Source organism: Pezoporus flaviventris, unplaced genomic scaffold (genome assembly GCF_033815535.1).
Source record: "Pezoporus flaviventris isolate CSIRO_AGI_PZ_B2104156 unplaced genomic scaffold, CSIRO_AGI_Pfla_v1 ptg000059l, whole genome shotgun sequence".
Classification (NCBI taxonomy): domain Eukaryota; kingdom Metazoa; phylum Chordata; class Aves; order Psittaciformes; family Psittacidae; genus Pezoporus; species Pezoporus flaviventris.
Genome location: NW_026892607.1, coordinates 1,336,887 through 1,363,760, shown reverse-complemented (window position 1 = coordinate 1,363,760; position 26,874 = coordinate 1,336,887). Strand labels below are relative to the sequence as shown.

The window sequence follows — 26,874 nt, the reverse complement described above, 5'->3', positions numbered from 1 at the left end:
GAAAAAGACAGAGAAGAGGTAACATGAGAGAGCACAAAGCAGAAGAAAAGCAATAAAGAAAATCAAAAAGCACGTACATCCTAAGGCATGGAAGCTACTCCCTATCCAGCAAATATGCCTTTCATGTGCAGGCAGTGTGACCAAGGACTAACTGAAACACAAAGGCCCCTTCTACTTAAACAGCTGGCGTCCAACAGATTGGGAGAGAGCACTTCCTCAAATCAGCACACTTCATTAAAGGCTTTCCATCAAAAAGGACCAAGGAAAAATTGGGGTTAATCCACAAGGCAAAACAGAAAACCCACGACCCCGCCAGAAATAGCATCCTGCTAAGAAGCGATTTGTCTTTTGGTCAGGAACAGAGCCCAGTGGAAATATCCCACACCTGGACGGCTACATCAAGTCCCAAAACACACAGTAAATCCCTGCCCCGCGTGGACTGAACCACTTTCTTATCAACACCTCAATGTTTTGCCTTTCTTTAGGTTCTGTCATGCCAAAGAAGAACTACAGGGTATTCAGATAATTAATCAGCCCTATTTTACTTCACGTCCTACATTAAAGTAGAGCATCCCCTCTAGAAGATTTATTTCCTAGCCTCAGATGGTCAAGAAGAAAAGCAGAAATGAGCACGTAATATGGTCTCATTTAAAGATAATCAAACACAGAAAAAACTGGTTGGAACCAAGTGCATCTTCCACAGCACTGGCTCTTCAGCTGAGACAGCCACCGCTCCTACGGGAGTTATCACACTTAAATAAGGAATCACTAACAGGGAAAAAACAATGGCTTGGGGGAAATCAAAACCAATTCTTCTAATCCACTGGGGTAATTACAAAAACAAACAGAAACTGATTTGCCACACAACACTCCAGCAAAATAAAACTTCACATTTAGTAAGGTACAGCTTCACTTGTACTCTGGTCATGCTGAAGTTCCTGGCATCTCCTTACCAGGAAAGGAGAAAGGAAGTTATTGTTTCCCACCCTCCCTCTGCTCAGAGCAGTCCTCCTGCCTCCCAGAGCACTCAGAGCACTTTAAGGATAGCTCCAAGGACCTTTAATTTGGGATACATGCCTTTGACCATCACGTCGTTGCATTCCTTGTCATTGACATGGATTAGCTGGCTCCTCAGAGATGAAGGTTCAGGGAGATACAAACGCAACAAGGCAATCACAAGAGACATCCAACCAAGAGACTGCCAGCTCATTGCCAAGCACTCACCAGAACAAAATGAACCACTACAACCAAGCTTACCTGTCATTCTCTTGGCAAACAGTCTTCATACAAACATCACAACACCGCAACGCTGCATCAGAGGCTAATCATGCCAACAAGACACCAACAGGCCAATCTTACCTGACTGCCTTACTGTAAAACACCATGCGGCACTGCCCTGCTAGGATTCCTCAGATCCTGCTTACACTCCTTCATCCTAATGAGGCCATAAAATGGTTACTCTGGAACGAGCACCTAACACTTCCCCACTGCTGCAAGACGAATTCCAAGTTTGTATGTTCTGCAAAGGCTTCCCAAAGGCTGTGAAGGTTGGAATGCAGGGTAATGTTCTTGATGCATTCCTCGATGAAACGGGAGGGCCTGTTGGGACCCTTCATGCAGCCTGGCCCATACTCACTACTGAATTCTCTGTAAGACACAAGTCACGGCTACAGGATAACCTCAAAATCTCACGTACATTCAGAACAACATTTGGGGTCCCACTTTCTTGGTACCTGGTGTGTTACCACATCACACATCTCCCTCAGCTTTGGACAAAGAGCTTCACATTGAGGAGCGTCCCCTAAGCAGAACAAAACACTGAGCCCAGTTTGCATACAGTTTGTATATAGCTACAGGATAGAAAAACATCAGATCGAGGGAGGGAAAACACAACAGGAATTGATCTCCTAAGCTGGTTTACTCACAACCCTGGCCCCGCTAACAGGAATTACAGCAGCAACAAGTGCATTTCTGTCTCCTTTCACAGGTTTAGCCATCTAAAACGTAACACAAAGATATCCATGGTCCCTCATCTCAAGATCATGGGAGGTTACAGCAACAGTAGATGTCCATTTTTAGGCCACTGTCACATCACACCTTTGAGAACATGCACGGTTCAGGTACTGTGCTGGCAGAATCAGACAAGGATGAATATGAGGAACCAACTGGCAACTCTGCAGGATTTCACCACAACAGGGCAGTACAAACTCACCTGACTTGCCAGATAAACAGTAAATGCAGACTTTGCCTTCAAAGACCAGTGAAGGTGCTAACAGAAATGGTTACTGCAGGTCTGTCACAAAAATACCTTTCCCCATGGTAGTGAGAGAACTGCCTGAATAAATACCAGCCCCGCAAGGACATATTTGCAGGCTGAGCTAGCTGTAAAGCCCAACACAGAAAGAATCTTCTTGACATAACTTGGACTTAGTTTGCTCCCCCTCTGGACTTGTTTCATACTGACACTCAAGGAAGAAAGCTCACATGGGAACGCTGACTTACATGGGCGGACACACTGCAAAGTGCTTTCTTCAGGCTGCCCTTCCTCCTGAACACAGGCTCTGGACTTCCTTAGGAACACAGATGTTGCCAAACGCATTGAGAGAGAAACCTCCCTTGCCAAGATTCAAACATGGGCAACCTTTGCCCCATAACAAGAGCCACCCAGCACCCAAAGTGCTGAATGCTTCTGACACTTAAAGGGCTGTTTGTTTGGTTTCTAAGACTACAAACGTGGGGCACTCTGCTTCTGGTTCAGAAACTTCATGGCTAAGTTACATTTCTCCTGTGGCCTGTAGAGTAATCTGGTTTTAACTGGGTTTAGCACAGGTGGAACTCCAAAGGTAAGAGAAGATTACAAGTACAAGAAGAAATAAACTTAATAGGTGGCTCCAGCTGGCTCAGGATAATGTTTGTTACCTAATTTCACTCTCCACGTACTAATAACCAACAACAGCAAACCCAACACTCCAATGATTAGAGATTGGTAATTTCGTTGATGAAACCCTGTTCCGGAAGCCTCTGCTGTATTTTAATGATGCTTCTCTTTCTCAGTGGTGAACAAACTGGCCAGGTTAGCAACAGTTATCTGATTTTACTTGGCTAACCAACCATTTCCAGAAGAAACCAGCAGACAAAACACCTCTGCACTGTTTAACAAGGGCACTAATTTCACCTAAGAAATGGTAAGTTCCATGGTAACTTAATGACAGCCAAATACACAGGTATGCTTAACATACCTGACCACAGACAGCCTTCTCCTTTCCAAAACTGCTCCAGGACACAAACTTCACCCCTACAGCACAACTCTTCTGCTTTTACACACCAATGCCAACAGCCCAATGATGTTAACAATTCAAATGCCATCTCCCGAAACTGGGTTGCAGGATCTGTACATGGTGGTACTGTTCTAGCCTATAACAGGGGAACATCAGAACCTTACACGCACAGGAAAAGGCGTCCCAGGGCTACTTTTAAAGTCATCAAAACAAGATGGCAAACATCCAGAACACTGTGAGCCTGCCAAATCAGACCTGCACGCTACTATTTCTCTGTAGCATTCTTTGCCTGACCAAGCAATGCCAAACTTGACAGCTCGATGTGCTTTGAACCGTGCGCGTTCACAAAGTACCTGCTGCGTGCAACGGGAACAAGGAACACAGCTGTCTGAGTGGCAGACAAAGTGCTCCTGCTCTGGCTATCCACAGCAAGCACCCTGGCATACGGCAGTAAGCTCGCTCTGTCAACACAGTCACTGGGATGGCTTCTTGAAGTGACCACGAAGATGAGCAGGGTTCTCCAAGCGGTGACTCTGCTCATCCATAAGGCCATCAGGCTGCGAGAAACAGACGCGAGGCTCTGCATGGAAACATCGTGTGGGACCAGAGCAAAACTGCCCCAACCTACAGCTCCAAGGGCCTGCAGTCACACCACAACGCGGCCAAACAGAACTAAAGGCAGCGCATACACGAGAACAAAACATCCAGTGCAGTGGCAAACTGGGCAGGCTGGCTCCAGTTACACTGATCGCTGAGAGAACCTAACAGGAAGGGCCCCTCTGCACTGGAGATGCACAGAAAATGAGAGCGTACACGTGCTGCACTTACCCACAGGCAGTAATATCGCCTGCGCTTTAGGAGGAGAAAGAAAGAGAGACAAGGAGCCCTTTAGAATAAAAGCTGTCATTATATTGTTATACTCCTGCATCAAGTTGAACGGTTGGGGCTGCCGAAGCGACCGCGCAACCAAATCGCCTCAAACTCTGACTCACCCGCACTGAAGAGTTCGCTGCTCTGCTCCAAATAGCAGCAGAATTGTCCCAAACCGGCGAGAGATCGCAGGAAAACACTTTCCTGCCTGCGCGCTGCTCAGCTCAGGGGCAAAACCAGCCGGGCTCGAAGCTTTTCACCTCTGCTGTGACACAGATACCGGATGGGCCGCGGGACCTTAAAGCCGCCCCGCCTGTCTGGAGATGGCGAGCACACAGGTGTCACCTCAGCACCGCCGCTAACGGCCCCCCCAGCCGCTGCTGCCCTCAGCAGCAGCCACACGTGTGTCATTCATTACCGCACTCATTAGCCTGCCCAATTTGCACACCTTGTGCAGAGAAGCGCGGAGCCCCTCACCCCCCTCTTTCCCCCCCGTCTGCTGCTCCCTCGCGGCCTGGGGCCCGACCCCGGCACCCACAGGCGGGGAGGAGGGAGCCCAGCCCGGCCCGGCCCGGCCTCGCCTGAGCCCCCGCGGGGGAGGGCGACGCTTCCCGCCGCGGGGAGGACGAGCTGGAGCCGCTCTCCGCAGGCACCGCGGCTCCCGGCACTAACAAAGAAGGCGTCGGGAGCAGGAGCCCGAGCGGACCCGCGGCGGGAGGAAGCGGAGCTGCAGCCCCACAACTCCCCGGGCACGAGGAGCGCGGCCGCCGCTCACCTCAGCCACAGCGGCCCCGGGGGAGCGGCTCCCCCGCGGCTCCCGGCCCCGCCTCAGGCGGCGGCAGCGCGGGCGGAAGGGAGGCGGCGGCGGCCGTACCTGGCTGCTGCTCTCGGCCGGCAGGTTCCTCAGCAGGATCTTGCGCCTGTTGCTCAGCTCCCGCCGGGTGCTCTCCAAGCGCTTCGCCACCTCCTCGGGGGCCAGCGGCGGCCGAACCCCCCGCGGTGGCTCCGCGGGCAGCTCCGCGCCGCGCTCGGCTGCTGCCGCCATCTTGCAGAGCGAGCGGGGGGGGAGCCACGCTGGGCGGGCGGCGGGGGAAGCCGCGGGGCACGGCCCGCCGGCGGGGCGCGGGGAGCCGGGAGCCACGCCAGGCCCCGCCGCGCTCCCGCCACGCCCCAAGGCTGGGCCGCGCCCCCCGCCCGCTCGGGGCAGGCTGAGGGCGGCGGAGCCCCTGCAGCGGCGGCGGGAGCCGAGGGGCGGTGCGGGAGGAGAGAACTCGAGCGGTGCCCACGGGGGTGGGGGGGGAAGAAAACGGGGCTCGGGGGGGAATTTCTTGCCCGCGGTTGTGGCTGCTGAGCTCAGGCTTTAGGAGGAGAGGTCGGGGCCCCACGGGAGCCCCCAGAGCCCTTGGAATGGAAGCCAAGGCCTGGACACTGCCCTTCTCCTCAGGCAGGCACGATGGGGCTCACCTCACACAGAGGGCATCGTTTCCCTCCGGCCCTGCTGTCAATACCTCCCTTGGGTGCGAGTCATGGAATCAGGGACTCGGCCAGCTTGGAAAAGCCCTTCAGGCTCACCCGCTCCAACCGTTCCCAGCCCTGCCAAGGCCACCCCTGGCCCATGTCTCAAAGTGCCATGTCTCCATGCCTTTTCAATCCCTGCAGGGACAGTGCCTGCAGCCCTGCCCTGGGCAGCCTGTTCCAATGCCTGAGCACCCTCTGGGCACAATCCCTGCCCTGGCCCTGCTGCCGCACTGGTGCTGATCCCGGCCAGCGTGCTGGGGGCCTCTTGGCTGCCTGGGCACAAGGGGCTCATGCCCAGCTCCGTCAATCAAGCCCACCCAGAGGGACTGAAATGCAAGGCTGACAACAAAAGAAAGATCTCGAGTGAGCCCCCGTGCTCTGCCTGAGGTGAGCAGGCGCAAAGGCCCAAGGGGATCTCGGTCTCATCTTCCCCACAAACACACCCAACAAATGGCAAAGCACCCAGCTGGGTAAACCAGAGCCTGGGTGCTGGGCTGGCAGCAAAAGTCACCCTGTTGTGGCACAGCACCAGGTAACGGTGGATGTGCAAGCAGGGAGCTTGGGAAGGAAATGCAGAGAGAAGAGCACAACACCTCCCCAAAGGAAAGAGTTTCTGCGAGTCACTGCAAAAGAAATGGCCTCTGCAGTGAAGCCTCCGTCTGTAATAATGTTTCACTGTCAGTCAGCACTTACTGAGACAGAAATATGTTGTCCTCTCGGAAAATTCATCCCTCCTTCGCACAGTTACTTGCAACCTCATTTACAACGCAGTACATTTAGCTCTTAACGTTGTCAGCGTTGCTATGAATGAATGAAGACTCATTCAAATATTTGTACACAGTTTTAGTTCTGGAGCTGACCACAAAGAGCAGGCAAAAGAGAATCCAGACCTGGAAAATAATGGTCTTAAAAAGGAAACTGGAAACTCACTTGGAGTTAAATTGGGTACATAGAATCATGGAATAGTTAGGGATGGAAAGGACCTGAAGATCATCCAGCTCCAACCCCCCTGCCATGGGCAGGGACACCTCACAATAAACCAGGTCACCCAAGGCTCTGTCCAACCTGGTCTTGGACACCACCAGGGATGGAGCATTCACAACCTCCCTGGGCAACCCATTCCAGTGCCTCACCACCCTCACAGGAAAGAATTTCTTCCTTAGATCCAATCTAAACTTCCCCTGTTTAAGTTTGAACCCATCACCCCTTGTCCTGTCACTACAGTCCCCAATGAAGAGTCCCTCTCCAGCATCCCTATAGGCCCCCCTCAGACACTGGAAGGCTGCTATGAGGCCTCTCTCTTCTCCAGGCTGAACAGCCCCAACTTTCTCACCCTGTCTTCATACAGGAGGTGCTCCAGCCCCTGCTCATCCTCGTGGCCTCCTCTGGACTTGTTCCAGCAATTCCATGTCCTCTTTATGCTGAGGACCCCAGAATTGCACACAGTGCTCCAGGTGAGGTCTCACATGGGGTATATGTGACAAAGTTCCTATCAGCACAATTAATTCTGGATGATAATTCTTGGCTAGGTGCAATCTTAGAGATGGGATTTCCAGTTAGGGGGAAAATAAATCCCCAGCCAAATAACAACAGTGGGTTTAGGAACCGCTTTAGTCCAAAGCAAAGCGAGCGAGCGAAGGCTACAAAGAACCTTGGGCCTTCATTGCTTCCAGAATTAACTGACAACCTGCTAAGCAAACAAGAAAGTTCCTTTTGGTGTATGATAAACTCTGTCAGGGCTGACAGGCTTTTGTCCAAGGGCTTCCTTTTCCCATCACCTTTTCAGAGAGGTCATGTTCCTCCTTCAGGATCTGCCTTTTGTTCAGTGGAGGTTTGGAAATCAGAGGTGTGAAGGACATTTGTAAACGGTGCCTATTTGTCAAAGGACAATTTGATGGTGTTACTGTCCTGTCCAACCCTAACCGTTCTCTGAACTGACAAATTCAGCCTGTCCTGGACAGGATTGGCTCAGCCTTCATACGTAAACCAAGAAACAGGAAAAGCGAGCAGCACAAATTGTCAGTGTGAGCTCTGATCTAAGGAAAAGTGGATATGATTAGAAAAAGACTTCCACAGCTCACCATTATTTGAGAAATTCAACTGAGTAACAAGTATAGACCTCGTAGTTTAGAAAATCCCAAATGATTTACATTTTAAAACTGTCAAACACCCGTCCCAGCACAAGGCGGGAGGTACAGGCTGCTTAAATCCCAAGGATTTACAAAGTATTAATCAGGCTGCCTATAAAATTATCCCTGGAAAAGATAAAAACTGAAAGTGAAAGCTCTTCTGGTGACCATTCACAAACTGATTTTCAGGTGAAGCTGTGCAGTTGAAGCAGGGATGCTGAATACTGTCTCCTCCAAACCTGTTTCAAGCCTGTCAATCACAGCTTGTGTGGTGTGAATTATTCTGGGACCAGGAAAAAGAGTGCTCTGCTGGGAACGTGTGTTCCAGCTGGAATACTGAAACACACAACTACCTCCTCAGCACCAGCTGCCAGATGAAGCTGTTCCAGGTAAATGATGGACCTGCTCAAACATCACACAGTCCAGTGAAGCTAAGGAAGGAGTGGAAGCACAGTCATTAATTACAGCGTTAATCTAGCCAGCCTGAAGGTGGACACACAGACACCCTGTATGCTACTGGTAATTAATCCTACCTACAGCAATTCCCTTCTCAAAAGCTGCCTGCCTGTTGGTTTAGGCTTTTACACCAGGCTGCAGCTGGGTCTGAATGCAGTTCAAGAGGAGTTAAAGCACATTGCTAACAGAAGTAGCTCAGGAATGAAGAGTTTGGCATTAATGGCAGAACTGCTGCAGTATTGGTTGTAAAGAGTTCCAGAGAAATGTGGGTTTCTTGCTCTAGGGATACACATTTTAAAGGTTGTCTTTGGTAGGGAAAAGCCCTCCTCTCGTCTTTCCCTCCCAGTGTTCCCATTTCATGCTGTGTACAGGCAGTTGATGTGGCACAGGTAGATTAAGGAATTGCCCGCACTGAACAGCAACTACAGAGTGCTGTGGGAAGAGAGCAGGGAATAGCAGAGACACTGCCGATGGCCATGGAGGTGTCCGTGTAAACGGGGAGGTGGGCCATGCATCCCCTCACGTACAACCAAAATCAGCCAGGCGGGCATCAGCACCAATAACTGATCTGTCCTGAGGGAATAACCCCTCCTGAACCCAAATGGCAACGCTTTGAGCTACACGACACCCTCAGGCAGGGGCCTGGGGGATTAAAAGAACAATCAAGATTAGGCACCAACACAGTAAAACACTCCAGCCCATTAGAGCTGCCCCCAGAGCATCAGTGGGCACATGAATACAGCAGGGAGGCTGTGCAAGCCAACAATCCAGCCTCCTTTGAACTTGCACAAACGCATCCATGCAGTTTGATGTGCCTGAACCGCCACAAACGGGTCAACCTCAATGCCTACCAACTGCAGACATGCGGTTCTCTCCTTCAACACGTTAACCTTTGTAACAGTGAAAATACATCGGACAAACTCCAAGAGTCCTCGCTAACCCCTGCCACAGGAGTAGGAAAGAGGCTTCACAACGACCGTTACTGCCCCCGGTTCCCTGCCACTTTGCAGGCATTGAATTCAGTTCATTAAATTCCTTGTTAATTAAGAGTAATGTACCCATCCACAGCAGTTGCTCTGGTAGCTCTTCTAAGCTGAAGATTAATTTAGCCCTGCTTCTGCAGCTTTGAAGTAACACCAGCCACGTAGAACTTTTCATTTTCATGGGATGAGAGGGTTAAATTAGAACCCTGGGAGCCAAGAAAAGCCAAGCTCAGAACATCTGCTGCATCTCAAAGGCCCATCTCGTATTCTCAGGTACACAAGATAGCAGAGAAGTATCTGTGAGCTCCTTAGGTAAGGGATTTCTTATAGAAAAGAGAAATCTGAACAATTTTCTAGCCCCTGAAACCATGGGATTTGTGTTTCCTGCAAGGAGAGGGTGTGGAATCCATCAGCTGCTGTGAATTGGAAGCTTCCAGAAACCCCCTGATTGCTTGCCCCACTTCAGGTGAACAAAGTGCAGCCAATACCATCCTCTTCAGCCTGCATTGTGCCCACTGTTTCCAGCTCCAGCTGCTCCTTTTGTTTCATCAGGAAAGTGAGACTGTGAAACCAAGAGATGAAGATTCCCTTGGGAGCACCAGTCACGAGTCCAGGAATGACCATCTAATGCTCAATCACACGTCTCACAAATGCCATTGCCTCCAAAATAGACCAGAGGTGCCAAAAGAAGTTCCTGCCACCGTTTTTCCAGTGAATTTCAATACGTTTGGTGTTCTCAGTGTAACATCCTGCAGTGCAGTGACAGTGGGGATGGTTAAACAAAGGGAATTTCCTATCAAATGACCCAGCTAGAACAGCACAGTGAGCAACTGACACCGTCAGCATTCTGATGCAGTAAGAACTGGGTAACCCCTCTCTGCAGGTAGCACAGAGCTGCTCTGCAGGGCTGCAATTCCCTCATTAACCATTCGAATAACTAACTTGGCAGGTGCAGACTGCAGTTGTGTTGAGACAGGTATTGTGCCATGCTAAGTCCTCCCAATGCACTGCTGAGCTCCTGTTAGTCCCACGGGTACTTTGATTAATGCTTCAGTCTCTGAGCACTTCGGAATTGCAGTAAAGAGAGGATCAGACTGCAGGTCCATCAGACCGCATCCCAGCAGTGCCCCTCTTGTCCGAGAGGTGCCAGACGGGCAGCACATTGCTTCAGAGACCACAACAGGCACACGCTTCACTTGGAGCTGTGTTGCCAACAAACAGGTCTATTTTTCACTCTGCTCACGCTCCTTTAAGGCAGCCTTATATGTACCATATACAGCCCCTGGAACGTGTCAGGTACTGCTGCCTATGCCCAAAATTGGGATGTTTCTTCACTCCCGAAACGCTCTTGCACACAGACACAAAACCACTCCAAGTGACTTTGCCCACAGCTGAACGTTGCAAGTGGAACCCGACAGCTATTAAATTGGTGTAACACTGCTCCTGAGTGTCTCGGGAGTGACGGATTACCTCGGGAAGAGACTGGTCAGCAGCTCCTGCTCAGTTTCCATGCTGTAACACAGGGGTCTGCACATAAACAGTGGAAAGATAAAAGAGGCAAGAGCTGTAGCTTCCAAAGTGAGTAACTGGGCTGAGGGAATCATTACACTGAAAGGGAACGTAATGGTCTGTTTGGGGAGCCGTGGTCTCTGCAGGAGAATTTACAACCTTGGGTAGCTAATAAATAGCATCAGCAGAGCTGGGTGAAGGTTGTACGTAAAGAGAGCACAAGAGGGAGAAACCCTCAAAATAAATCCTCACAAACCAAATCCAGCTTCTTGAATAGCAACGGAGAACAAAAGAAAATGAGATCAAACAAGAGTTTCAGTACAGCCGTAGCCCTAAAGGACAAGATATTCACAGGGCAGCCTCAGCCAGGCTTTCTCCTGCACATCAACGCCTTCCCTGCTCTGAATCACCAGTCTTCTGTGGCTTTTGGTCCTCGAGTCTCTAGCAAAAGCAGGTACAACCCCACACTGCTCCACAGTGTTTTTATGTTTTTATGCACTGCAAAATCCTAGTTTCAAATCATTCTGTCTCAGATTCTCTGTAAGGGCCCATCTTCTAGGAACGGGAAACTGAGGGTGATAGTTCACAGGAAATGGTGAAGTAACTTCACCTCAAAAAGAGTGAAACCACAGCATGGAATTAAAGCCTTCACCGGGGGAAATCAAACAGCTTCCAGTATGTGAAGGGGGCTACACGGATGCTGGCGAGGGACTCTTCATCAGGGACTGCAGCGACAGGACGAGGGGTGATGGGTTCAAACTGAAACAGGGGAAGTTCAGGTTGGAGATAAGGAAGAAGTTCTCTGCTGTGAGGGTGCTGAGGCGCTGGCACAGGGTGCCCAAAGCAGTGGTAAATGCCCCATCCTTGGCAGTGTTCAAGGCCAGGTTGGACAGAGCCTTGGGCGACATAATCGAGTGTGAGGAGTTCTTGCCCATGGCAGGGGCGTGGAACCGGATGAGCTTAAGGTCCTTTCCAACCTCAACTGATTCTATGATCTCCGTTGCTCTCTCATTTACAGCCCTATCTCTGCCTGATTATGATCTATGAGGAAATCTTTGCTGTGATTAACTGCATCACTGGTACAAGGAGCGAGCAGGCGGCTTACCAGCACTTTGTTGTGCTCTGATCAACCCAGCAGTGATTTAGCCCTGCCAGCAGAGATGGAATTTGAAACACCCCAGATTTTGTCCTTAAAACCGCTGCAGCTTGTTCAATACGGAAACCTGGCAGAAAGGATGCAACGCAAGCTGAACTTTCCCTATGTGTTCTTAAAAAGACATAGATGAGACTTGAAAATGTTCTGCCATTCAGTTATGAAAAGGTTTCCATAGAAACTGCCATGCAACGTGACTTTTTGTTACAAGCACGCTTAGTGAAGTGCCTTAACTTCTACACGTTCATTCCGTTTTCAGGGAGAGCACAGAAAGCCCATTCCCTTCCTGTTTTCCAGGTTCTCTGGCTGAGGCTGCAGCAGCGACACCTTTTGACTTGGTTGTAGAGACTTCCGTGGTTAAGCTGCAATGGAAACAAACACACATGAAGAGGCTGTTAGGATTTTGCAGGAATGACACCATGGAGTTTAATTGCTCAACCCTGAATCTCTCCCAGCTGCACACGATTTGCATACCGTGTGCCAAGAGAACTGATATGGGGAGCAAATGAATTGCTGAAGCTTCAGGAAAGTGGGAGACTGAAAATAAGCAAGTGGAAACTATTGGCCCAAGCTCCCTGTTTCCTGCAGTCTCAGCGCCAACCTATCTCAGTGTCTGCCTGCATTACCTCTGGGAGCACTGGAGGAGTTTTAAACCCAGCACAATCCAACAGCACTGCCCCAACCGGAGCCATTTCACAGTCACACAAGGGTTGTGTTGGAAGGGGGCTCTGGAGCTCATCCAGTCCAACCCTTGCCAAGGCAGGGCCACCCAGAGCACGTTACACAGGAACGTGGCCATGCTGGGTTTGGGATGTCTCCAGAGAAGGAGACTCCACAAGGCCCCTGGGCAGCCTGTGCCAGGGCTCTGCCACCCTCACGGTACAGAAGCTCTTCCTCGTGTCGAGGTGAAACTTACTGGGTGTTAGTTTATGGCCCTTGCTCCTCGTCCTGTCACTGGGCACCACTGGGAAGAGGCTGGCACCATCCTCCTGGCACCTGCCCTGGAGCTGTTGATGTGCATGGACGAGATCCCCTCTCAGGCTGCTCTTCTCTGCACTAAAGAGCCCCAGCTCCTGCAATCTCTCCTCACAAGAGAGGTGCTCCAGATCCCTCAGGATTTGGCTACCTAACCCAAGGCTGCCCCATTGTTCAGTGGTGGGACAGTGAGTGGGGCTGAAGAGCAGACACTGCCGCTTGCACCACGGCTGTGCTGTGGCACCACCTCTTTCCGCACATACGTACTGCTGGAAAAAGTGCTGAGCTGGCAGCCTTGGAGGCCGAGGTTATTCCCTTTCCCCATGGAGCAGCTGCTGTACTTGCTCCTCACGTTCCACTGCCAGGGCTGGGGTGCAAAGGGTCCTGCACGGTGCTTTTTGGGCCAACCCTTTCCCTTCCTCGCTATCACTGGGTTTGTTCCATGAGGGGCACTATCAGTGGGGAGCACTTGCTTGGGCAGCGCTCCAAGAAGCGGGTGCTTTTGCCCGTGTCAGCTCTAAAGGGTAGAATAAAGGAGAACAAAACTCAAGTGGTCCTGCTGGCTGCTGAGAGCATCTCCTGCTGCCATAACAACAGGGGAGCTCTTCCACAGTATTCAGACAAGGCCGCTAGGACTCCTCTGGGAGCTGAAGGGGAAGCTTCCACATCTAATACATGTTCCACGTCTGCCCTCACATTCATCCTTCTCTCCTGCTCAGGGCATTGCTATGGACTGTCTCTTTCAGATGGGCATGGAATGGTGCTGCATTACAGCGAAAGCCTTGGTTACATGGAGAGGAGCTGATGATTTGAAGGCAACGCGTGTACTTGAGACGTTTCTTTTCCTTTGGCATGTTCTTAGCTGAGCTGTTTACTGCACATCTCACTGGAGGATGAGGCAGATGTGCAAAGTCCACGTGCCTCTTTGTAAGCTCCTGTTCACACCGGGCTGGAGAGGAATTCCTGCCAGTTCAAGCTCTTCCCAGGCAGAGGCTCTGCATTACTCCAGCCTCAAAGAGCACCATCCAAAGCAGGCACCGTCTATCAGCGGGGCAGAAGCAGGGAAGCAGCCGGCTTTTCCACCGCTCAAACCAGCAGCGTTCCTGCGCATGCCCTGGCAAAGACACCAGTTATGTTTGGCACCTCACTAACAAGGCAGGGGTTGGAGGACTTCACTCTTGGACTTGAGCGTCTGAATTCCATGGTAGCCTTGGCTTCAGACCTGCAAGTCCTTGTGGGCCAAGGTCCTTCCGTGACTCAGTGCGGAGCACATAAAGCAGGGAAAATAATTCCCTCTCATCTGTGAGTGCAGCTATGAGCACTGCAAACGAATCTGCGCTCGCATGCAGCCTCCTGGGTTACCTGCACTCCCTGCACTCCATCCAGGGCTTCTCCATCCTGGTTTCTTACCCCTTTGCCATGTTTGCTGCCAGCTCACTCCCGTAATTTGTACCCCGACAAACACGTTCTCTCCTCATCACCATTTCTGGGTCACTTCACAGAATAAAGCCTTCGAGAGCCAGAGAGCTCCTTTTGACCACTTATAGTCACAGCCAGCGCTGCGCATGGGAACACCTCATGAATTCTCATCTGTCTTCCCCGCCGGTGCCAAGGGCAAGGGGAAAGATAATATTTCACGGCTTAAGTGGCCTTATAAAACATTCATGGGCAAACTGCAACTTCTGCTGCTGCCCAGATCACATTTGTATCACAGCAAGAGCATAAACACATTAAAAACCCTCTCAGTTCATGTTCAGGCAATATCCTGTGAACGGGGAAACAGCTTCTAGCCCTGGGCAGGCCACAGGGGTTACCTGCATGGAGGAGAAATCAATGCACTTCACAGCGCTCAAAGACCGGCAGCGTCGGGGCAATGGAACATCAGCAGACAGGAGCCAAAGGATACACTTGTTTTCATTGCAGAACAGCTTCTTCTGGAAGGATGAAGGGAAACCGTCAGCTTGAATGAAATCGCTGGGAAATGAATGGCCACGAACCCAAAGAGATACAGGGAAGGAGGATACAGGGTACAAGTGGAAGGCAGGCAGCTGGCTGCTCATCTTGCTCCTCTGTCACCACAGTAAAACAATGAGGGAGGGAAGGCCCTGGCAGCACCATGCACAATAATAATGGAAGAGCTGTCAAGCGGCCTCTTGGAAACTTGGATTACATCCATTACCAGGTCTGGTTTTAAACAAACAACAGTATCTTTACCAGCATTACAATTATTTCTGCTAGGAAGAGCTGGCAGCACCTGGAATGATGGTTTGGTACACCTCTACATCTGTGTTTGCCACCTAATTCTTCCTTACAGCAGGAGCTTTGGCTTTTCCCACTGCTTCAGGTATAAGCAAGATTGCCCAGAACCCATGAATCCTTGAATGCACAGCTCCTCTGGGCACCCTGTGCCAGCGCCTCAGCACCCTCACAGGGAAGAGCTCCTGCCTAAGAGCTCATCTCAGTCTCCCCTCTGGCAGGTCAAAGCCATTCCCCTTGGCCTGTCCCTACATCCCTTGTCCCAAGCCCCTCTCCAGCTTTCCTGCAGCCCCTTCAGGCACTGGAGCTGCTCTCAGGTCTCCCCTTCAGGAGCCTTCTCTTCTCCAGGCTGACCCAGCCCAGCTCTCTCAGCCTGGCTCCAGAGCACAGCTCTATCTCCGTGGCCTTCTCTGCACTCACTCGAGCAGGTCCAGGTCCCTTTTGTGCTGGGAGCCCCAGACTTGCTTCTCACTACAAACACGCTCCACAGCCTTCTCTGGTTTAAACGAATGCCAGAAGCAGCACAGATCTGCACAGCCAAGTGCAGATCAAGCCAAAGCTGTGCTTTCCTTTACTCCTCTTGACATTATTGTATATGCAAGGGAACTAATCTGCTATCGCTGCACATGAACTTCAACCAAGGAGCAAAGAACTGCTGCTGCCGAGCGAGATTCCTTCATATACACATCGAGATGGGGAAAACACAACTCACATTCCACTTTGCAAGTCAGTGACTCCCAGAGACGCTTTTGCCATGTGATAACAGCTTCTGGCTGAATTCCAGCTTCCCCATTGCATTCCCAGAGACCAAAGAAAGGCCTGGCTGGAATTCCAAATGGGATTTACCTCTGAATTTTAGTGAGAACACGTGTACAGCTGCTATAGGGCTAGGAAATAGAAACAGCAAAGCCTCTCCTTCCGTGTTCCGCACAAACCGGTGCGAGGACTTCCACAGAGCTGAACAGTTTCCACACTGAAAGCTCTTTTCCCTTCGTGCTTTAGAATCCTGCTTCTTGGCTGCATCCGTTGTTCTTTGGGCAAGCAGTGCCATTAAAATCATGCACTTTCTTCTGCAGGCAAACCTGACAGAACAGCCCCTTTGTCCAGTGTCCAACCCCCAGCAGGAGTTTGCATTCGGTATCAGGAATTCCAGCGAGTCGGGTCTAGGGATTGACACAGAAGCGGTTCCAGGGCATCAGGCTCAGACCTTTGAGAGCACAAAGCAGTGCTTAATAGATTTCTCCAGCTGTCTGCTCAGCAAAACCCACATCCCAGTCCTACACAAACACAGCAGAATGGCAAATCCACTTCCACATAAGGAGAAACCCACAAATTATTGGCTTGGGGGAGTCTAGGCGGTGGCTGAGCGCTTCCAGCAACAATCACTGCCCATCTAATGACCATATGCTAAAGAAATAACTCCGTAACAGCTCCATAGTGTCACTTAAAGTTTAGATCTGTGGACACAAACTATAGGAATCTGACCAAATATTTCCTGTTAGAGCACACATTCAGGCAGAAAATGAAAGGAAACTCAGACTATTTCACTCTAGCCACTTAGCCTCAGAACTATACTTTATGTACAGTTTATTTCACTAGAGATTTCATTTTATACACAGTATAAAGGGGTATCCTGATATCACACATATAGTTATTGACTGTACTGTTTAAGAACCAATTGTTTGTACAGAATACAGTATTAAGTACCATATTAATTAAAACAAGTGATCTTGAAAAGGAACCGACATATAAATGGATGTTTATCCTAGGCACAGTGCAAGAATGGGTTTTAGAGCATTGTAATCCCAACACGTGAGTCTAAAATACAACACTGTGATGTGAATTAATCCATAGCCAGGATGCCCTGTGTTGTAGACAAATCCATCTTGGACTGAACCAGCAAGCAGCGTTAAAATTCCAGACAAACAGCAGCAGCTTATCATTAGGGTTTGAAAAGGAGATCTTCCACGGTAACCCAAGCGTTAAACCCCACTGGTTTATCCCTACTTCTGATCATGACAGTGTCCTAAGGAAACAGAAGAATGGCCCAGACTGCACTTGGAATTATCTGCTAACTAATGCTAAGGAAATTCATTGTTACTTCCACACAGGAAACCTTTAAGGATGCTCGAAGAGGTCAAGATGGAGAGGTTTATGGGCAGGATTTTAGTAATGGAGCAGAGGATTTCTCCCCTGCAAATAGGCAGAAAATACTGTAATATAAATCAGTTGTGATATTTACAGAAAACAAGTGTGGAAAAGCAAGCATTCCTCATGTAAACACGTCAGAAAGGACTTCTTCATGTTCCCCTTTGCAGAGGGGGGCAGTGGATGAGTATCAGCTAATGAGAAACAGATGTCTTCCTCAGAAGAACCACTTCACCATCACAGAATATATGTGGCAGTCATTGGGAATTGCTAACATGTCTTCTCCCTTCCCTCCCCCCAAGAGTTTCCAGTTCAATAAATAGTAGAAAAATAATCCTTTCCTTAAAAATCTTGAGCTGCGTTGTCCCAGGTTCCATGCAGCAACCGGAGCAGGGTCCTTTCGACGTGCCAAAGGAACTGCAGTGAAACCAAGAGCCTTCCCCTCCCCGTGCCTCTATCTGGCACTTCTTTAGGCTTCAGCTGCACAGATTCCTGCTCTTCCAGTTAAGGAAACCAAATCATCTCTGGCTCTTCCCCGCTCTCTCCTCTTGGCTCAGCAGGACGGGGCTTCCAAAGCTTCAGCTGCTCTATAAACTCACGGTCCCTTTCTGCAGGTCTGACGTTCCTCCTGCTCCACCTTATTAAAGGTGATGGCAGGTCCATCCATCCAACCCATTTCCCTCCCGTTCCAGAGCCAGCCTTACATTTGTACAAATGTAAAGCTCTTATTCCTAACAGTTTACTTGGGAAGTCAGTGAAATCAGCCCTGGGGAAAAGCACAGGAACAGAGCTGCCCGTGGCTGCATGGATCACGGCTCAGGAGTGAACGCTCCTTTCCTCGCTGTCCGTCAGCATTCCGCATCCACAGTGTGTACCGTGACTGCAGCCTGCAAGTGGTGGCTGTGGTGGAGAGTTGGGTGGTGCAACCGGTAGTGGTGAAACTTGTGACTCAGCAGGGCAGCTGTTTGAGGGGGGGTGTCCAGGTCCAAGTCTTCCTCGTGGTTTCCAACATCCACACCAGCCGACAGCGGGTCGTTATTGCACGGAGGGTTTTCACTGTCCTCCTGAGGGCTCATCGTGCTGTAGCCTAGGAAAGAAACCAGCAGGACTAAGAAGCTGAAACAAGAATAAGAGCTCAATGTTTCACCCAGAGGAGCTGTGGCTGCCCCAGCCCTGGCAGTGTTCAAGGCCAGCTTGGACACAGGGGCTTGGAGCAAGTTTTTTCATTAACAGAAAAAGAAACAAACAAACCCATCCTCTCCTCTAAGTTCCCAACAGATCCCTTTCCCTGGCACCGTTATCAGCTCTGGGGACCTGTGGTCTGTAGATGATCTTTCGAGGTCCCTTCCAATCTCTAGCATACTGTGATACTGTGATACTGTGAAACAATGGCTTTCCTAGGAAGGAGCCCCAGCTCTTGGAGCTGGAAACAACAAAACTTCTTCACATCATCTTGCTGCACAATCACAGCATTACACCTTTAAAAGGAAGAGAGCACTTTCCACCCGCGAGGGTCTGTCTGCAAGCCCCAAGCACATGGTTTTAATGAGCTCTCCATCCACTTAAAGAAGCCTCCTGAATCCACACGGGAATGTTTCACACAGCCAAGCAGCACTGACACTTCCAGCTAAGCACGTGTGCACGGTGCAGTGAACTCGAGGCTGTCCCTTGGCTAAAGCAGCTGCTGCTGGAGTCTGAGAAGGTAAAACCCCCAAGAGGAGCTGCCTGTGGGAGCAATGAGAGGCTGCACTCAGTGGGATATCCTCAGGAAAGGATGCCAGCGGCCAGCTCACAGCCAACCCTCACAGGACAGGATCCTGCTCTCTCAGCGAGGAAGCCATCTCCCAGCAGGGCCCCTGATCCCTCTTCTTGAAGCAGGTGCTGGGAGTTACTCTGAGATGACCACGAGATGTGGATTTACCACTGAAACCACCTGTTACCACTCCAATCCAGCTGGCAGCACAAACAAACCCACCTCAGTGCTTCTGAGTGCAAAAACACAAGCTAGAAATGAAAAAGACCTTCTCTGAATTCACAGAATCATCCTTCTTGGGAACCTTTGGCTATAGCTGAAAACCCACCAGGGCTCCTGAGCATCTCGGTCAGGTTTCCAGCCTGAGACCCCTAAAAGAAGCACGTTATAAATATCACGCTGAGGACCCAAAGCTGGTTCTCGTTTCCCATGCTCTGAGGCCTGGTTTCAGGCTGGCAGACAGGACCTGAGGAAGACGACTCGGCAGCCCTTTGAAGAAGATGGAATGACAGAAACTAAAATTAGAAGGGCACGTTTCAGGAAGAGGTGGGCAGTTCCCTGCTGACCCTGACGTGGTGACTCCAGAGGTGGCAAGGATTTGCCAGGACTACAAGTAATGGAGCAAAAGGAGCACGAGCCTAACAAATCTGCCTCCACACAGGTCATCTGGCCCCAAATCGGGGTAATTCCTCCTAGAGCAAGACTGTCTCTCAGACATCTGCTCATCCCCATTCCAAAGCTTTGGCCTTTACATTTCCTGTACCTCAGCAATTCCATTAATGCAACCAGAGTCTTAATAACTGAAGAGCTCTGCTGTAGCATACCCAGCCACAACATGCAGCTAAGAGCTGACATCTGTCACACACCGCCTTGTCCAACCCTCCTCTTAATTTATATTAAGCCTCCTGACTCAGCAGCATTACACCCTTCTGGCAGCTTCCAGGGTTTAAGGAGACTTGGTCTCAGGGCACAAGAGACACAGCAACGCTCCCTGAACCTAAGCAGGGTTGAAGTGTGCACGTGGCAAACACGCATGGCTGAACACCCTTCATTGCTATGCATGTACACAGTTCACGTTGATCATTGCTTGCTTAAAGGTGATGTAAGATGTCCTCTGTGGTGATGGCATGGACTGCAATAGATGGGCAATATACATGGACTGCAATCATGTGCAATAGAAAGGCTAAGGAGGCACCTGACACAATCAGTCTCTAAATCCACCCTTATCTTACCCAGAAATTCAGGCATCCAGCACATGTTGCCGGAGTTTTCTGGAAGATGCACATGTCACGTCAAAGAGAAGGGCAGCAGAGATGCTGATGTGCCTGCAAGGGATTTGCCTTCCCTCTTTAAGTAGGAGATTTCCATTATCCCAGCTGAACATTTAGATTGCTAGGGCTGGTGATGCAAAATGAACGTGGCAGCTGCAGACCCTCTCTGTGGGTCTGAATTCTGGTGACCCAGCGAAGCTGCCTGAACCCAAAATCAGACATGGGGAGCAGGGCACTGAGCTGCTGCTGTACAGACCCAGCACCCTCAGCAGCCTGTCCCATCTGCTGGAGGGTGTCAGCACTGTCCAACTGTGAAGCAATAAGGAGCAAAGGTTTTTGGGTTGGTTTTGGCAGCCTCATCTGCAACGTGCCAGACACCTGAAGGGGAGCGAGGGAGCGCAGTCATTAACCTGGGGCCAGGGCAGCGCCTCAGCTCTTACCGTGGTCGCTCTCCGTCCCCGACCGCCCCCAGTACCGGCGCCTGCGTTCCGGGCTGTGGGCATGCCGCTCCATCACCGCTGCTATGAACCGGGTGTTGCTGACTGCGAGAGAGGAACAGACACAACTGGTTGTGAAGGGAGGGCTGGCCCTGGCTTGTAGCAGTGGGATAATCAGCACAGGGAGAGGCTTTCTGCAAACTCATTCTGCTCAAATACTGGTTCATAGAAGAAGATTGGCGAGAGACAGCGGAGGAGGAGTAAAACGAAGGTGTTTAAGTGTGGAGCAGATCAAGACTCAGTCAAACCCGCTCACCTCACCTGCTTGCATTAATAGAAGTTACAGCATTACTGTGTCAACACTAAAGAACCTGCGGCGGCACTCAAAGCCTGCTCAGAATGAAACTGAGGAATTGGAGAAGCAGAGACCGAAGCCACGAAACTCAGGCACACTCATTGTTCAGTCCGAGTGCTGACACAGTTTCAAAGCGTGGGTATCACTTCAGCTCTCAGCGAGGGCCCAGAGACAAGGATCTGCTCTGTCCCTGGAGCTCTCCCAGTTCAGATACACCAGCTCCTCTTACAGCACGTCAGTACCTCGCTCAAAGTGCCGGTTTTCCTGACTGCTAAAGGAGTACGAGCACCCCAAATCAGTGCAAGTAAGATTTCCTGCCCCGTTTGTTGAACACGCACGCCAGACTTGGCCTCTGCTCTCCAAGGCAGAACAAAGGTGGGAGTTTTCCATACCCTGCTCTGTCACAATTCTCATTTCTCAGCTGATCAGAGCTGTTTCTGGAGGTGCTCCTGATGAGGGGCACACGGGGCAAACCCCCTTTGCACATAACCGAAGCTGAAAAGGAGTAAGTTTTCAGCACGACGCTCAGGGTGCACTGGAAGTTCAAGTCAGAACATGGTTCTGTCATTGTCTACTGCTCAGAGAGATTTGGTACTTACTGATTCCTCTGTCTTCGTGGCTGTCATCGTCTCTCTCGTCCCTATCATTTTCCAGGTTGGACATACGCACTGACATTTCTACACACCATTAAACACAGAAAAATGCAACTGTTAAAGAGAAAAATTGGGGATCATCTTACTAAGGGCTGTCACCCTGGGAGGACAGTGGAAGCACTTGGCGTGGCTGGGTGAGGAGCTGCAGTCCCCTTGAAAGGAACAGGCTTTGAAACGCCTGAGGAAAGCAAAGGGATACAAAACAGAGCTGGGCTATAAGCAGATAGGGAGGTCATCAGCCCTCATCACACTTCTCACCTCGGCAGCTACCAGTACCCTTTCTCCCAAACACACTTTTGTCTCTCAGACTCCAGTGGGTCTATCTTATCTACCCGTGTGTAAATAGTGCAGGGACATCACATGGACCAGAGGCAGAAACACCAGTAAAGAAACCACATCCTAAAGAGCCCAAGCAGAGAGGGTGTGAAAACTGTAACTGTCCCACGAGCTCCGCTCTTGTGCGGAAACAAACATAGGTCATGGGTGTGCCATGACAAGGGCCAGGAGGCTGTGAGGCTGGTTTCTTGTGTTAGCTCTAGGAAAAGCCTGCGTTCAGCTTCCGGACGAGAGCTGCGTGTTAAGGATTTCGGGTGGCAGCAGGCCCGGCAGCACCCAGGAGAGGGCAGCAATACACAGTGACCTGGATGGGAGCAGGCTGATGGAAGGGTTAGCTAAAGGGAAATGAAATGGGGTGAAGCACTGAAACAAAACCATGGAAAGAGGTTTGGGATATTTCTAGTTGGTTTTGTGTTGGGTTTTGTTTGCTTGGGTTTGGGTTTTGTTTTGTAGTTGGTTTAATTCCAAACCCTCCCATTTCTCTCTGCAGAGTTATCAGCTCACCCTGAGCAGCCAAAGGTGACATGTGCTGGTGACTCCTCCGATGGATCTGGTGCCGATACGCATACACTGCTAGGACAAGCACCATAATGCAGCCCATAATGCCTCCAGCCACCGGGCCGACTGGTGCACTCTTGATCATGTTCAGAGTGATCACCTCATCCCCTACAACAAAAGGGACAAAACAGAGGGGGTGTCATGGTTTAAACCCAGTCAGGTAACTCGTTCACTCACTCCCCCCCCTTCTTTCCCTCCCCCTACTCCCAGAGGGACGGAGAGGAGAATCGAAAAGAATGCATCTCCCACGGGTTGAGATAAGAACAGTTTAGTAACTAAGGTATAACACAGATCACTACTGCTACCACCAATGATAATAATGATAAAGGAAATAACAAGGGAAGAGAATACAACACCTCAGCACCAGCTGACCGATAACTCGCCCCCCTCAGCCCAACCAAGCTCTGACCGATACCTCCTCCAACCCTGCAGTCTCCCAGCCCTTCCGGCTCACTCCCAGTTACATCCTGGGCATGACGTGCTGTGGTATGGAATAGCTCTTTGGTCAGTTTGGGTCAGGTGTCCTGTCTCTGCTTCCTCCTGGCTTCCCCTCCCCCCTGGCAGAGCATGAGGCTCACAAAGTCCTTGGCCAAGCCAAAACATCGCTATCAGCTCTGTTCCCAGGCCGAAAGTCAAAACACAGCACTGCACCAGCTACCAAGAAGGGGAAAAATGACTGCTACTGCTGAACCCAGGACAGGGGGGGAAAAAGCCATAAATGCTCTGTGGAAATATTCAAATGAACCTCTCTGAAAATTATCCACTCACAGGGTCCCAGCCTGGTTTGGGTTGGAAGGGACCTTAAAGCTCCTCCAGCTCCAACCCCTGCCACGGGCAGGGACACCTTCCACTAGAGCAGCTTGCTCCAAGCCCCTGTGTCCAACCTGGCCTTGAACACTGCCAGGGATGGGGCAGCCACAGCTTCTCTGGGCACCCTGTGCCAGCGCCTCAGCACCCTCACAGGGAAAAGCTTCTGCCTCAGAGCTCATCTCAGTCTCCCCTCGGGCAGCTTAAAGCCATTCCCCTTGTCCAAAGCCCTTCTCCCATTATATTTATATCCCATATACATATATATATATATAAAATACTTATATAAAAATATATACAGACACATTATGAGAAGCATGCTCTGACACTGAAAGCACATGTTACTGAGCACAGATAAATGCAGCACCTATTCAGAAAGGCAGAGTTACCTATTGCTCCCAAGTCATCCACGTAGGGGCTCTTGGCTCCCACAATGCCACCGAAGCATTCCTTCTGAGGGGCACAGTAGGACTTATCCAGATGGGTCTTCCCATCGCTGTCGACCATACACCACTCACAGTCCAACACACCAAAGCAGTCCCTGAAAGTGAAAACCAAGACAAGACTTTATGTACTTTAAATGTTAACACTCCTTGTTTGACACAGCTCAGCCTATTTTAGAGTCGTGAGACAGAGGGAGGCCAAAATCATCCACGAGCCCTCACATACATAACGTTTGGCCACCAAACCCTTGTCATTCAACTGCTCAGGTACCACCAGGGAAGTTACGCAGGGAAGCTGCATCCTCAGCATGCATCTCCCAAGTCTGTTTGCTCTGTTTTTTTTCCTCCATCACTCAGCCTGAGCAAATCCTTCTTGTAACCCCTCCAGCAAGACATTCCTCAGCGTGGTGAGGTCTGACTGTGGTTCCACCCTTTCTCTGCAGTCCTTTGGAAGACAGAAGAAAGCATTTGGAAAGTCCGGTCTGAGCACGAGGTGTTCCAGCAATCTCAGCTCCCTGGAGACCTCTTTCAGCTAGCAAAAGAACAACCAGCCCTCGAGCTTCTCTGTGTAATGCTGGAGTGGACCAGAGAAGCAAGAAGCTAGAAATGGACAGGGAGCTACCATCTCTGATGTGTTCCCAAGTCACCACTGCCAAAGCACAGTCTGCATTCCACGAACGCTTCAGCCCGCACACATCTCCAGCAGGCAGACAAACTTCACAGCACCATCCATTTTGCTCAAAAGGAAGAATTTGTTGTCCTTTCAACAGCAAATCTTCCATTTGCAAAACCCTCAGTTCTCAGAGCCACAGAGTGTGACAGGAAGGCCATCTGGTTGCTGCTAATGGTGTCCTGCCACTCAAATGGAAACCCTGGGGTCTTCTGTTTTTGTGCTGGAGCATAAATTCACCACTGGTGTGTGCTGTAAGATCTCATTCTGCCATCAGGCCTTTTTTTTCCATTCAGAACCATAAGGAAGAGCTATTTGCACTCAATTATTTCAAGTACACAGTGTATTCTGAGGGATGGAGAAGGCCACTTTACCCGCTCTCTGTTTTCTGGTTGCACTGAGTGTTAATGCACTGTGGGAGTCCATCCTGCAGGCTGGGATCAATTGCTGTGAAAGTCATTGGCTCCTGATGAACTTCACAGCTCGGATTCCTATGGCAGGGCAAAAAGCAGAGCCTTGTATTACAGAAGTAGTCAAAGCACAGTGAAAACCATCACTTTTACCTATTAGATATCATCTACATCTACCAGATCTATAGCCTGTATCACCTCGAAGTTAGTGGGAACAAACAGGTGACTTTGTTCACGGCCTTTGTCACCAGCTGTGTATCAGGGGAGGTTGGGCCTCACCTGCTCTCGGCGTTGGTGAGGTTGCCGGTGCATTCATTCACCTCGAGAGGGCACTCGCACGGGCACTCACATTCGTTCTGCTCCATCCTGCAGGGAGAAAACGCCTCAGGCATCGCACCGCGATGGGAACCCCGCCGTGCAGCTCTAACAGCAGCTCACCGCGGGGAAGGCTGCTCAGCCACCTTTCTCCCTCCCACAGGAACACAGGGATTGCTCTGCTCTGCCTGGGACTGAGGAGAAAGCACTGGCAGAGCCTCCCTGCTCTCTTGGTACCCACCCCTTGACATTTCAGCCCTGGACAAGTCTCACATCTGTCCTCACTCCCCACATCCAGCCCAGGAGGAGGAGAAGCTACAGCAAAGCGAGGTAGCCTGGCAGTGCTGGGTTAATGCGTGGACTCAATCTTAAAGGTCTTTTCCACCTAAACTGTTCTGTGCTGCTCTTGCCGGTGCCACAAACGGGTAATGATGCCGGTGTAGTCAACACCTCCTGCAAGCACCAGGATGCCCTCCATGGGAAAACCACATCAAGCCACATAAAACTGTGGGTATTAATATGCTGAACAAAGGGCCTGATCCACAAATAACTGCTCTGAGAAACTAAATCTGTTGGGGCATTTTAACATAAAATCACGGAATAGCTTGGGTTGGAAGGGAACTTCAAAGCTCATCCAGTCCAACCCCCTGCAACGAGCAGGGACATCTTCAACCACATCAGGTCGCCCAGAACCGCATCCAGCCTGGCCTGGAATGTCTATAGGAATGGTGCATCCACCACTCCCTGGGCAATCTGTGCCAGCGTTTTACCACCCTTATTGTAAAGAATTCCTTCCTCACATATCGAGAATTAACTACCCTGGATTTTAATACACTGACAGCATGGCAAAGGATGAGCAGGATGCCAAGTCACTGTGTCTCTTACCATCAATGTAGGTAAAGTAACTGCTTGGTTTTCACCTCAGTTTTTCCCTGCAGGCTTTCATTTCACTTACAAAATAGATGTGCTTTTTCTAAAGCTGAGGTCAGGAAAGAGGAAATGGTAAATGCCTGGAGGCTCATTTCCCATCTCCTGCTCACCTGTGGCAGTTGAGGCAGAGCCTGTCTACCATACTGCAGGCACAGAAGGCAAGTGAATCGCAGGTCTCGTTGACGATTCCCACAAAGGCATTGGTGCCTGGAATTCGGGTCAGCCTGTACTTGGAGCAGTGACTGCCATGGACCAGGTTCGTCAGGTCACCCTAAGGAACACAACACAAGCAATGTCAACAGCATAGCAAGAAACTCACTGGTTTAGAGCTGAAGACTTGCCCCCTTCCAAGGAAACCCACAGAGCTGAGGGAACAAAAATGCACGGGAGTGCAGCCTTCACAAGTAAAATTGCCTTCACATGAACCTGTTCATCAACCTCTTGAGTTCTGCTTCCAAGCTGCTACTGCTGGGAGGAACAGCTGTGGAAGGCAGAAAAAAATACTCTTGCCTTGTAAACCTTACAAGGACCCCAACACAAGAAGGACGTCCTCAAGAGAAGAAGGACATGAAATTGTTGAAGGGCCACGAGGATGATGAGGGGTTGGGGCATATCCCATATGAAGGCAGGCTGAGAAAATTGTGGCTGTTCAGCCTGGAGA

General features: G+C 50.4%; 2 protein-coding genes across 3 annotated transcripts in view; both read right to left on the bottom strand.

The window, feature by feature from the left end:
* The window catches only part of LOC133277640 (ribonucleoprotein PTB-binding 2-like), a 67,335-nt gene extending 62,126 nt beyond the window's left edge, over window positions 1-5,209 (bottom strand). The window contains exon 1 of the mRNA XM_061469677.1: window positions 5,023-5,209. Coding sequence (XP_061325661.1) covers window positions 5,023-5,193 — 171 coding nt within the window. The 5' untranslated portion in view covers window positions 5,194-5,209. The remainder of the gene's footprint in view (window positions 1-5,022) is intronic.
* An 11,488-nt stretch (window positions 5,210-16,697) lies between these two features.
* Window positions 16,698-26,874, bottom strand: part of CACHD1 (cache domain containing 1) — a 108,796-nt gene continuing 98,619 nt past the window's right edge. The window contains exons 20-27 of one of the 2 annotated variants that reach the window (XM_061469682.1): window positions 26,324-26,484; window positions 25,248-25,334; window positions 24,933-25,049; window positions 23,835-23,986; window positions 22,585-22,746; window positions 21,691-21,768; window positions 20,740-20,841; window positions 16,698-18,362 (exon numbers count right to left, since the gene is read on the bottom strand). In XM_061469682.1, the coding sequence (XP_061325666.1) occupies window positions 18,124-18,362; window positions 20,740-20,841; window positions 21,691-21,768; window positions 22,585-22,746; window positions 23,835-23,986; window positions 24,933-25,049; window positions 25,248-25,334; window positions 26,324-26,484 (1,098 nt within the window). In that variant the 3' untranslated portion in view covers window positions 16,698-18,123. Of the gene's footprint in view, window positions 18,363-20,739; window positions 20,842-21,690; window positions 21,799-22,584; window positions 22,747-23,834; window positions 23,987-24,932; window positions 25,050-25,247; window positions 25,335-26,323; window positions 26,485-26,874 lie in introns of those variants that run through there. The other variant, XM_061469683.1, reaches the window with a different exon arrangement.